The sequence below is a fragment of the Pteropus medius genome, unplaced genomic scaffold, assembly GCF_902729225.1.
Source record: "Pteropus medius unplaced genomic scaffold, Ma_sr-lr_union100, whole genome shotgun sequence".
Lineage (NCBI taxonomy): Eukaryota > Metazoa > Chordata > Mammalia > Chiroptera > Pteropodidae > Pteropus > Pteropus medius.
This window is the reverse complement of record NW_024342471.1, coordinates 24,802,035-24,813,825: the sequence shown is the minus strand read 5'-3', so window position 1 is coordinate 24,813,825 and position 11,791 is coordinate 24,802,035. Positions and strand designations below refer to the sequence as shown.

General features: G+C 59.3%; 1 protein-coding gene across 1 annotated transcript in view; it reads right to left on the bottom strand.

The window, feature by feature from the left end:
* Window positions 1–411: 411 nt before the first annotated feature.
* Window positions 412–11,791, bottom strand: part of NPEPL1 (aminopeptidase like 1) — an 18,854-nt gene continuing 7,474 nt past the window's right edge. Inside the window, exons 6-12 of the mRNA XM_039864702.1 lie at window positions 11,584–11,726; window positions 6,490–6,567; window positions 3,446–3,546; window positions 2,736–2,859; window positions 2,196–2,372; window positions 1,549–1,659; window positions 412–1,118 (exon numbers count right to left, since the gene is read on the bottom strand). Coding sequence (XP_039720636.1) covers window positions 960–1,118; window positions 1,549–1,659; window positions 2,196–2,372; window positions 2,736–2,859; window positions 3,446–3,546; window positions 6,490–6,567; window positions 11,584–11,726 — 893 coding nt within the window. The 3' untranslated portion in view covers window positions 412–959. The remainder of the gene's footprint in view (window positions 1,119–1,548; window positions 1,660–2,195; window positions 2,373–2,735; window positions 2,860–3,445; window positions 3,547–6,489; window positions 6,568–11,583; window positions 11,727–11,791) is intronic.

The window sequence follows — 11,791 nt, the reverse complement described above, 5'->3', positions numbered from 1 at the left end:
GCGTCTGTGCCAGGTGGGGCCTGAGTCTCCGACCTCTTCTTCTGGGCCCGGGCAGCTGCTGGGATGGAGCGCAAGACGGGACAGAGGCCCTGCCTGCACTCTCAGCCAAGCTTGGAGGACGCTGGCCCCCAGGCACCCTGGGGCCCGCCTCGCCTGCCTCACCTGGGCCCAGGTAGGGGGTCTCCCTGAATCCTGGCTGGGTCCTGCCTAGGGGGCCTTTGGTGCTGAAGAAACCCCTGACCCTCGTGGCGTGCCAGGCGTGGGGCCGGCCTTCCCTGCAGACCTGGGCTCTCAAAGCCTGGTGCCGGGTTGGAAGAAAGTAGCAGCCCGGAGCCCGAGGCCCACAGGCAGGCCTCAGGGTGGGCTTCTAAGATGGGGTGGGAGAAAGAGTGAGGCGAGGCAAAGACGGGATGCGGTGCGGCCATGTTTAATTCAGTCACCAGCGAATTCTAAGGCGCCAGAGTAGAGACTCCTCTCGCTCCATAAAACTGGGTCCCCAAAGTCACCTCCATCCTTCCGAAGGGGCAAGGTGTCTGGAAATGGCAGCCCTGGCTGGGGAACAGGCCTGGGCTCAATGTAATGCGGGTGCCATGTACAGGGCCTGGGGCTGGAAACGGCCCTGGGCACCAACTGGATGTGGGAGGCCTGAGGGCCACCAGGCCGAAGGCGTTAGGGCCGTCCCTGCACCCTGGAGCCCGAGGCCCCGGGAAGGAGCACCGTTTGCAGAAGCTGGCAGGCCACTGAAACAGAAACCGCCCCAGGACCCGCCCCCTCCTCCAGGGCCCTCCCAACCCTAAGTTCTCCTAAGACAGAAGAAGGAGCCATTTCCATCAACACGACAACTAAAAACAAGAACAAACCAAAGCCCATCATCTTAAGGTATAATCTTCAATTGCTTAAAATTAATCAGTGCAGGGCGAGGCAGAGTTCTCTGTGGCCGGGCCAGGAGCGGGCCCACCTCACACGAGCCTGCGCCTTTTGGAGTCCCTCTCCGAGTCCTCCTCCTGAGCGTCTTCCTCACAGCCAAGCGGGGACACCAGGTTCAGAAGAGGGTCCTCAGAAGCTCGCCCGAAGAGTGCCAGCAGGAGGGCCACGCCGAAGCCCGTGGCACGCTCGCCCTGTGGGCACAGGGAGGCGTGGAAACCCTCCACCAGCCCACCTCTGAGGGGGCTCCCCGCACCTGCCCTGAGCCCCGCTTCTGCTGCCCTGCACACTCGGGGGCCCAACCCAGCTCTCCTCAGGCCACGAAAGGGCGGGACCCAGGGCCCTGGGCCTCTTGCCAAGGATAGGCTGGCTGGGGAAGGACCACACACAGCAGCCACTCTGTTCCCAGGGATGAGGAGACGGGAGGTCGGGGGGACCACAGCTGGCCAGGAGGCTGGGCCACGGGCAGTATGACCCTCAACACGGAATGTTCTCGATGAGCCAGAGAGGAGCTGTGGACGCCTGGGGGCGAGGGGTGGGAGCAGCCAGGCTGGTGGGGAGGAGGCGGGGGAGCAGGCTGTCTGGTGGCTGAGGAAGTGTCCTAACGGGAGGGAGGACACTCACGGCGTGCACAGGCGCGGCAATGTCCAGGTGGACCCAGACCCCGGGCCAGTCGAAGCCGATGTGTGAGGCAATAAAAAGGCCAGCACAGGAGCTGGGGCTGTTGTCTCGGTCCTGGGGGGACAGGAGTTCAGATGGCGACCCCTCCCCGCAGCAACAAGGGTGTGGGAGAGGGTCTCCGCCAAGAGCTCCTTCAGGGCTGCTGCTGCTCGGCGCTCAGTGGACACTGCAGGGCCCCTGGACCCGCCCCAGCACCCTCAGCCACCGCCTTTCTTAGTGTTTGCAGGAAAGGGTCTGGGGGGAGGGCCAGTGCCCCCTGGGGACACAGCTGAGAGGGACCTGGGACCCCGAGGTCCTGGCTTGTGGGCTAAGAGGTCTGCCTTCACCCAGGAGGGCAGCCAGCAAAGGGGCTGATGGGGGCAACAGACCGACCCCCAGGTGGGGAGGAACCCCGGAGCCTGGAGCGGTGGATGTGCTGGCAGGGAGCCCCAGAGGAGTGCATCTCCCCGTGGACACTTGTCCCAGCACGGATCTGGGGCCTCGTGGGGGACCCTGGTCTGCACTGCTGCTGTTTCTCAGGGTCACACTGAACCCTTGGGGGCAGAGCTCTGCCTGTCCTCCACGGGGCGCAGGAGCCCCTCCAGACCCACCGCCACCGAGTTCTTCATGTCGGCCACGGCTGAGGTGAACTCGCTGAAGTGCAGCTCGGGGCAGTAGACGAGGGGGTGCACCAGGTCCCCACACTTCCTCCCAGCCTTCACACAGGCCGCCTCCCACTCGGCGCTGTTGGTAAGCACGGCGGCGTGGTACTTGCCGGTGGCGATGCCCTGGGAGGTAACATCGTGGGAGGGGACCAGGGAGACAGACGGAGCCGCACAGGGAGCAGGAGACACACAAGGAAAGGGAGGGCGGAGAGGGGAGGAAGAAGCCCAGAGAGGGCAGTCAGAGCACAGACAGACACGGCGGGAGGAGCGGGGCGCGGGGCACACGGCGGGAGGCGTCCTATGCTGTCCACACGTCCGTGCATACCGGCCTCGGTCCACGGACTCTGCTGCAGTACCCTCCCCGGGTGCCGCAGACAAGCCCCTTGGGCCCCCTCCCCAGGTTATTAAGATGGAGTGATGGTAGCCTCTCCCCACTGCAGTCCAGGTGGGCCCAAGCTCCCCAGGGGCTGCAGCTAAGGGGCCCACCTGCGCTCCAGTCAGCGTGGCCATGTCCAGGATGATGTCGGCTCCCAGGTCCTTGCAGGCATAGGACACGCCGTCGGCCAGGACCAGCCTGCCCTCGGCGTCCGTGTTGTTGATTTCCACAGTCCTGCTCGGGACAGAGACCCTGTCAGCATGGCGCTCCCGGGACAGTAAGGGTCAGGCCCCCAGGAACAGGTGACCCTGCCCACAGCCCTCATCTCTGCAACTGCGCCCTCCGCCCCCCACAGCCATGCAACGCCAGGGTCAGGAGTCAAGGGCATCGGGTGACCCCGGGAGCTGGGGCAAGCTGCCTGGCGCCCATGCCTCAGTTTCCTCATCTGTGAGGCCGACCAGGAGTGTGGGCGGCACTCACACAAGCGCCTGGCCCTGGGTACATGCAGAGGACGTGCCTCTCAGGGTCACCTAGAGACAGGTAGGTACCTGTGTGTGGGGAGGGGCGACTCAGCGCACTAAAGTAGGGTAAATCCCAAGCTCCTGAGCCAGGTCCCCCAAGGGAGCCCAGCACCTAGTCCAGTGACACCGGGTGGCCTGTCATAGGACATGCCCCTGGCCGGGGAGAGCAGGGTGAAGCCATGCACGGCTCCCAGCCAGCCGTGCATGGCTCAGGCTACCGGCCTGGCCCTGGGGCCTGGACCTGACGGCGGGAGCCGATGCCCCCAGAGGGAGTAGGGGGTGGTGGCGGGAAGCCTTACTTTCCTGAGTACAGCAGGTGGATGTCATCGGGCCTGGTGGCGTTGGGCCCCACCGAGTTCTCGGCCAGGCAGAACACCGCATGCAGGTTGTCTCTGAAACCCTGGCGGGGACACGGGCAGAGGCCCCAGTCACAGAGGGGGCCGGGCTGGAGCTCCCCGACCCACTGTGCTCCGAAGCCGACAGACGGACAGGGCTGCAGGGAGCAGAGCTTCCTCGCCAGTCCTGGCATCGGGCAACGAGGCCAAGGCTCCCCCTCTCTGGGGAACCCCGGTCTCCCTCAGTGGAGCCCATGCGACGTGAGGGCGAACTCAGCAGCGGGGCCGGGCTGCGAGCCTGAACCCTGGCTCTGCCGCTTACCAGGGCGTGAGCCGGCCGCTCCCGGCCAGCGGTCAACATCCCCAACTGCACAAACCTGCTGAGCCCCATGCCGCCCGTGACTGGGGGATTCTACCTACAGACCCTTTGTGGGAGCAGAAGACAAGGAGAAGTGCCAGCCGTGTGGGGCCTCCAATCCACCCCGCCGCGGGCTGGGCCCCCAACAGGCAGCAGCTGCTCCCCTCAGAGGAGCTGGCAGACAGCACCTATAGCGAGGCCGTGTTCCCCTCGTGTCCCTCCGACAAGCTTATCTACCGAGCCAGCAGGGCCCGGGGTGGGGGCGGGGGACGGGTGGCAGCAGCCGGGTGCTGCCACCCGGGCTGGGCCTGCAGTGCCGAGCAGGCGAATGCCTCGTCGAACGCTGGCACCACTCCCTGCTAGTCTCCAGCCAGCGAGGGGACGAGAGGGCGGCCGGCTGGTACTCCTCCTGCAGTGTCCCCCGCAGGGCTCACAGAGGGCCTGTGGCTGGTGGCTTGAGACAGACCCTAGGAAGGCCGGAGCAGGAGCCGGCCTGGCTAGGGCCTGGCTCCAGAGGTGCTGGCCCCAAGGCCCCCAGAGCAGCCGAGAGCAGCCGCCCCCCCCCATGTGGGCCGGGCCCTCCTTCCTCCCAGGGTACCCGCTTCTCTCCCAGGGAACAGGCCCGGCTCCTGACTGGCATGAATTGGAAACTTCTTGCCAAGACCTTTTGTGTTCTCCTAGCTTGACCGGGGAACCATGTGCACGGGGAGCCCCATGGGAAGGGGAGGGCTCGTAGGTAGTGACAGGAAAAGCTGAACCTCTTAGAAGTGGCCTGAAGGAGCCGCACGAGGAAGTAAGTCACCCCCGAGCAAGTCAGGGCACATCCCGCCTTTGTTGAATAAACACTTTTTATGGCACTGAGACTTTGCAGTCCAAAAGACAGCACCCTGCCCTGTGCTCCTCCCCAGGGATCATGGCTTTAGGCAGTGAGGGGCCACCCTGGAGTCCTGGCTTCCTTTCGTTCTTAGAGCCTTTGGCTTCTGATGGGTGCGGACCCCCAAGGGTGAGGTGATACACCTGGTTATCCCCCAAGTGTTGCTGCCTGGGGACGAGGCCTCAATGCCCCAAGAACACGCAGCGGTCCCTGTGTTTCCTGGGCAACCTCCTTAACCAAGAGCCTTCAGCAAGAGGGGGCCCGCCACGTCCTTGGGGCAAACACCAGCTGGTCCCCTAACCAGGGCTCCCCAAAGTCGCTGCCAGCTGGTCCCCTAACTGGGGCTCTCCCTCGCTCAGGGACCCGGTTCTAACTGTTGGGCTCCACGAGGCCAGGCCTGTCCCACATGGAGAGACCCGCTGCTCAGTGAGCTGGTCTCAGCAATCTCTGACGTATGGATGGAGTGTGGTGGGCATGGGGCCCCCCGGGCTCCCCTGGATGTCCTTGCTTAAAATGGTCACCCAGGCTATTCCCAGGGCATACCCCAGTCCCCTCCTCCTGGCCACAGTTCACAAACACTGGCCAGCCCCTCCCCGGACCCCCCATGTGCGGGTGGCAGGCCCGGCTGGGGTGGCCGGCTCCAGAGTGCCCCTCCCTATTTGGGTTTGGACAGGAGAGGCTCTTAGGACCAAATGGGGACCTGTGAAACCGGACGCTCAGGCCCAAATGGCACAGGGTCAATACAGCAGTCACACAAGGTGACCCCTAGCGGAAGCAGGTGTCTCTTCGCAGAGGTCTGAAAGCCAGCTGTCCTGCTGCCTTTCCCTGCCCTGTGGGCTCCACTGCCACCCCTGCCCAGAGGACAGCCCCCTCCTGGGCCACGATGGGCCCTGGACAACAGGGTCCGCAGAAAATGAAGATGGCGGCCCCGGGCATCCACCAGCACAGGTGGCGCCTCCATGGTGTGACTGGTAGGTAACTGGCTGACAGCAAGGGCTGTGCCGATGTGAAGTCAGACGACAGAAGACTCCGACTCGGCAGGTGGCACCAGACAGGCCCTCCGTCTGTCAGAGGACACGTCACCCCAGGCCCGAGGACAGGAAACCAAGTCCCCACGGCTGCCACTGCTGTCCTCGCAGCTTGAGAGCCCCTCCCCGCCAGCCTCTGGCATCCACCAGAGCAGGACCCTCTGCTGGAGGGTGTCGCTGCTGACAGGGGACCTGGCGCCCATGGGCTGCTGTGTGCAGATCCCACATCTGTCCCCTACTCCATGCGGGACCCCCAGGGATGGTCTTCCTGGCCTGAGCTCCAGATGCCTGCTGGGGCTGAGTGTGGGAACAGGTTAGTCCTGGCCAGGCCATTCCCCAGTGGTCACTGTGGCGCAGAACAAAGCTATTGGGCGGAGCATGGTATCTAAGAAAATCTATGCGTAGGAGCTCGGTCCAGGGCCCCACGCGTGGGGTTCTGCCTACTTGTGCTATGTGGCTCTTCACTAAACACTCACAGGGTGCCCAGTACAAGCCAGACCCTGAGCGGCAGGCGCTGGGGACTCTGATCTCGGGTGACACAGGCAGAGATGATACTCAGGTAGTGACATGCTCAGGCAGAGGAGCTTTGACAAAGCAGGAAGCTCTGGGGATCCGGGAGGGGCCACCACGGGAGCACAGAGGGGGGAAGGCACCGAGCTGAGTAGACTCGGGGGGATGGGGTGATGGCCCTCGGGAGAAGACTGGGGACCCCCCTCCCCCAGGACTGCAGTGATGGGGCCCCGCGCACCTGCTTCACAGCGGCTCTGAAGGCCCCCAGGATGGCCGCAGCACCCCCACAGTCTCTCTTCATCCCGGGCATGGTGGTCTAAGGTGGCACAAATGGACAGGCCAAGGTGAGTGGGTGCTGGTCGACCAGCCACAGTGCCCTGCCTGCCCCACCTCCTGGGCACCCCAGGGCCCCAGGGGTTCCCCAGACCTGCAGGACCTGGTGCCCCCGAACCCAGGAGACTCCCACCGTCAGGTGACCGTTTTCCAGAAGCAGCAGGAAGTAATGACTGAAGTCCAGGGGACCCTTCCAATTGAGCAGAGCTTCAGGGGTGACCCAAGGGGACTGTGCCACGTTGGGGGTGGGGGTAGGAGGGCGAGACACCCAGCGCTGCTGTACTCGCCGGGCCAGGCCGTGACGCCGCCTCCAGACAGGCTGCCCGGGGACAGGCCGCACTCCCTCGCACTAGCGCTCACGCCCGTCACCCTCTGGCCTGACACTTTTGTTCTCGGCTCTCTGTGCCCCTCCACGGCACTACCTTGAACGACCCACTTGAGTTAAGGTGAACTCTTCTCAAATGTCACCGTCATGTCCCCAATCCCGCCACGCTGGTGAGGACACCTGCAAGCCCACCACCCTGCCCATCCTCCCCTGGCACCTCCTGGGTAGGCGGGTCTAACAAGAAGCCGCCAGAAACGGAGGTGCCCTCCTGCCAGAGGTAAATGCGACTTTCTATAAAGCAGTTGAGAGTAGTCACACATTTTCATATTTTACAGGCTCCCGACTCTAACTGACAAGTTCATCTTTTAAATTAACAGCAGGTCATCACACGTAAGAATTTCGGTTTGAAACGAACTGCATGATTTTCTGAAACTTTATCGGATTACATGAGTCTTGAGTTTTAATGAAAAGTATTTTTAGATATAAACTGAGCTGCTTTTACAATTAAGTTGAGCGAAAATGACCCCGCCAACACTATTGAAAATAAGCTGTCTGTTTTGACCTAAACCGCGAGAAAGCACAGGATTATTTAAATGGGAAAATGGGGCCTCAGATCTGGAATCAAAGCACTTGCAAAATGGCCCACCCAGAAAACAGCGTGGGATACGGCCTCTGGACTGTGTCTCCCGGTCGCAGGCCCGGCACAGGCAGAACGCACGCCGAACGGCAGGGGCTGCCCCGCTGCTCGTGAAGCCCGTGCACGCACCGCAGACCCCGTCCTCCCGCCCTCCGCCCCACTCCCAGCTTTAATGAAAGAGACGATTCCTGTGCTAACACTAAGGTGCTATCCGCCCTTTTCACTGGGTTGAGCACCCACAGATGGAGCGCAGGTGACCTTGGCCGGAGACGCCGCGCAGTACCAGGCGTGGCACCCAGTGACCCGGCGGTGCCTGGCCTCGTTTCCAGCCCTCCAGGAAAGCAAAGTGCTGCCAATGTCGCCCGAGTTTCCTTGCTGACGCAGTAACATTATTAACTTTTAAAAATCTCAGCCGTTGAGTGCGGCCGCTTTCAAAGTTCTGTGATGGAATGGCAGGGACCCGCACGCACGAGGGCTGCGCCGGCCGGAGCGGAGGCGGCCGCGGCCCTTAGAGCTGCGAGCTCCGGTTCTCACCAGCCACTCCCACTCGGGAGAACAGCTGACCCACGGTGGCTATTCAGCCTTGCGTATCTGGCCGGTATTTTCTCAAAAATGAACAAAGCGAGCCTCTCACTTCCAGGAAAACGGCGACGTTCTTTGTTGCCAGTGGTAGAATCTGAGCTCTCGAGCAAAAATCGGGATTTTGGAAAACGTGTTTCTGCCTCCACGACAACTTTCTAATACTCAATGACTCTTTAAATGACATGAGTAGTGATATTAATGAATGTGATTTAAAAAGTAGTTTATAAAGAAATGTGTTGACATTGGGAGATTCCGCATAACTCTGCAAGCAAATTTTCCAAATGACATATGCATGATCTTACGAAATCATGCATTCAAGTTCAAGACAGACCAGTAGATTTTCATGTAACAGAGTAAGGTGACAGTGTTTCAGATGCCACACTGTAACCTGTCGGGAACTACCACTTGTGGAGTTTTAGTGTAATAGCAAAGAACATCTTCGGTTACCTGAGAAGCGTACTAAAATACTTCTCCCTCTTTCAGCTATGAAATGAGTAAGGCCAGATTCTTTTTACATTCAGCTAAAACAACATGTCACAGTGAACTAAATGTAAGAGCAGAGACACGATCGCAGATGCCTCCTATTAAGGCAGACACTAAAGAGGTTTGCAAAAATGTAAAATGCCTCTCCCCTCACTAGTCATTCTTCACTTTGGAAAATATAGTTATTTTCGTAAGTTATATCATTTATGTTAACATGCAACAGGTTTATATTGTTATTTTTAAGTGAATTAATAAATATCTTTAAAATTTCCGCGTTTTTAAATGCTAGCAGGGTAAACGTCAACAGACATCACCTTTACAAACAAAACATCTTTGGGATCAATACTTTTTAAGAGGGTAAGGGGTCCTGAGACAATGTAGTTGAGACCCGCTAGTTCACGCTGATCCTAATTTGTCTCTGAAATATTTGGAAACGGAGCTATGGCTTTCCTGCAAAATTGGAAGCTGATACCACAAGCAAAATAACTGATTCTCAGCAAGCCGGCTTCCTCACTCTGACCCTCCCACAAACTAACATTCAAAACAAGCATCTGATCCAAGGAGAAACAAGCCTGCAGTTCTACCTGCCAGAACTCAGCTGCCTATCGAGGGTGGGAGGGAGGAGTGGCCAGCGCCAGGGGGCCGAGGGGGCTCAGGGGCCGAGGGGGCTCAGGGGCCGAGGGGGCTCACCGTCCGGGGAGAATTTAAAAGCGGTGATAACCCGACTGAAAGCCAGTTTGCCTGCTGTCATCACCGGTAAATTATTCCACCCCAAAAAAATCTGCTGTTGGTTGAAGTGAGGCCTAATCATATAAATAAAAGCTTCAAATTGCCTATTTTAATTACTTATCCTTTTAGAAACATTCTTCTAATGGATGGTAATAGCTGCCAGTTAAACAGCGGGCCCCACGCGCACGGCCTCAGTGACGCGCCTCCCTTCCTTCCAAGGACGGTTCCTAAGGGCCGGATTATGCGGTCTGGCTTCCAAGGCAGTGGCGTCTGCAGTGCCTGCGATGTCACGCGTTGGTGCCCCCGACCGACCGCGGGACTCCAAGTCAGCCCGAGGGTGCGGTAAGCCTGGGTCTCCTGGCTTCCCGCGGCCGTGTGAGCACCCGCAGTCACCCTGTTGACGTTTCTACTCCATGGAAGGTCGAAAGCCTCTAACATCACCCTCGGAGAACAGAAGACGGGCACGGTGTCACAGTTGCTGGAGTTTCACGGGAAGTGGAAGTTTCGGCAGCCCCTGCCAAGCGGGCCTCACGTTCACAACTTCTCCTGAGTGTTTGTGTATCGGTTCCTTCATGTGTGACAGAAACTCTTCAAAGTTAAAATGAACTGTTTCGGGACAGACTACGAATGAAAACAGACTGGTGAATCTGGTGCCTCTATCTGGTGAATATTAAGATGTAAAGATCAATTTTGATAAAGTTGACAGATCCGCAGAAGGCAGCCCTGAAAACAGAACCTATGACACTAACGTCCATGACAACAGACCGACGTGGAGGCATAAGTGTTTTCTATTAAAAAAATCGCAAAATGACATTTAAAAGTGTTAATCCATTTCTTGATTTGCACTGTTTTCTTGATTTGCACTGTAATATTTATCTTAAATTTTTTTGCTGGCACGATAGAAGGGATGGCATTCAATAAAAGAGAATTCACTATCAGTTAATTCGCAATTAGTGTTTGTTTTTTTTAAACCTTTGTTATCATTAGTTTCATTTCCCGATCAGTCCTGAAAATAATTTTATTGTTTAGAGGAGAGATGTTAAAAAAAAAGATCATTCACTCTAGCTACCAAATATACTAGAGAGGCTAGAAGGACTAACACTAGCAGCGTAATCCATACCCTACATGGCAGCTGACACTAAGGTCCAGGGTGAGAGAGGTGACAGGGGGCGGTGGGGCCTGCAGCAAACTGGAGGACACAGGCTACACCCATGGGTGCAGCCACCACCCAGCTCCAGCAGGATGCCGCCAGGTGAGAATGCAGGACCAGCACTGTTTCATCTTCTGAGTTTACAAAAAGTCAGAAATCCAGTCTTTCGTGAGAATGCTTCCCGTTTGCAGACGCTGGTAACTAGCGCAGACTGTGAAACACCATCTGGGCTAACGGCCCGTCCGTGAGGCGTGCGGGCCGCCAGTTTTCCGCGTGTGCTCTGTGTGAGCTTGGCTTGTCCCCTCCCTCCCAAAGCTTTCTCTCCGGGCTGGCTGATTCTCTCCTTTTAGATTTCCTGTGGCATAAATTTCACATGTCTGTCCCTTCGAGCCCCTCCCAGCCTTTGCCCGTTGGAGCCCGGCCCGGGCCTGGTGCTCGGGGGCTGCGCCACACACGAGGGTGGAGAGAGCAGACGAAGACGCCTCGCTCCTGTGCCTGGTGCCATCAGAGCTCCCGGTGCCCAGAAGGCCCCTGACGTGCTGGGTGTGGGGAGGGGCAGGTGGCTCTGAGGCAGACCGATGCGGGCACAGACTGGCCTTTCTTAAGTATGCATCGTCCTGAGACATCCGGACCTCAAAGGCCACCCACAGGAGAGACTTCTGGGACTTCAGCCGCACGGCCACGCTCCCAGGCGGCTTGCCTCCGCCTCCAGGTTCTCGTTCCTTCGTGCAGGGCACTTGCAGTCCGGGCGACCTGCCCTGAGCAGTCCCTCCCTGAAAACCCAAGGCCGTGGAGAGCGGGGGTGGGGGCCACCTGCCTCCTGGAACCCCGCCTCCCGGGCTCTGTTTCCCTGCCCTTGAATCATTTCTGCGGCTTTTTTCTGGATCCTCCCGTGTTTTTGTTTCCAGGCTCCTGTGTGAAGTGTGGGCATGAAGTCAACCCTCTCGGGAGGGGAATCAGCCTCACGAATGCTCCCCCTGAACCTGGCTCCCAGAGGCGGGCCCCAGCTCCGAGCCCCCAGAACCTGGTCACCTCGCTCCAACGCCTCAGGCCCGCACCCTGGGGCCTACCGGAGCAGCGCCCAGCACCTCACCTTCCCTTTGATGCTGAGACCCCCGGTGTCATAGACGATCCCCTTGCCCACCCATGCAATGGTCTGGGTGGCTCCGTCGGGGGTGTGGCTGAGGACGGCCAGCGCTGGCGGGTGGACGGCGGCTTTGCCAACACCGTAGAGTCCTGTGGGCAGCACAGGAGGGGTTGGTTAGGCTCCTGCTGAACCGAGCAGAGGACCCCCAGCTGCT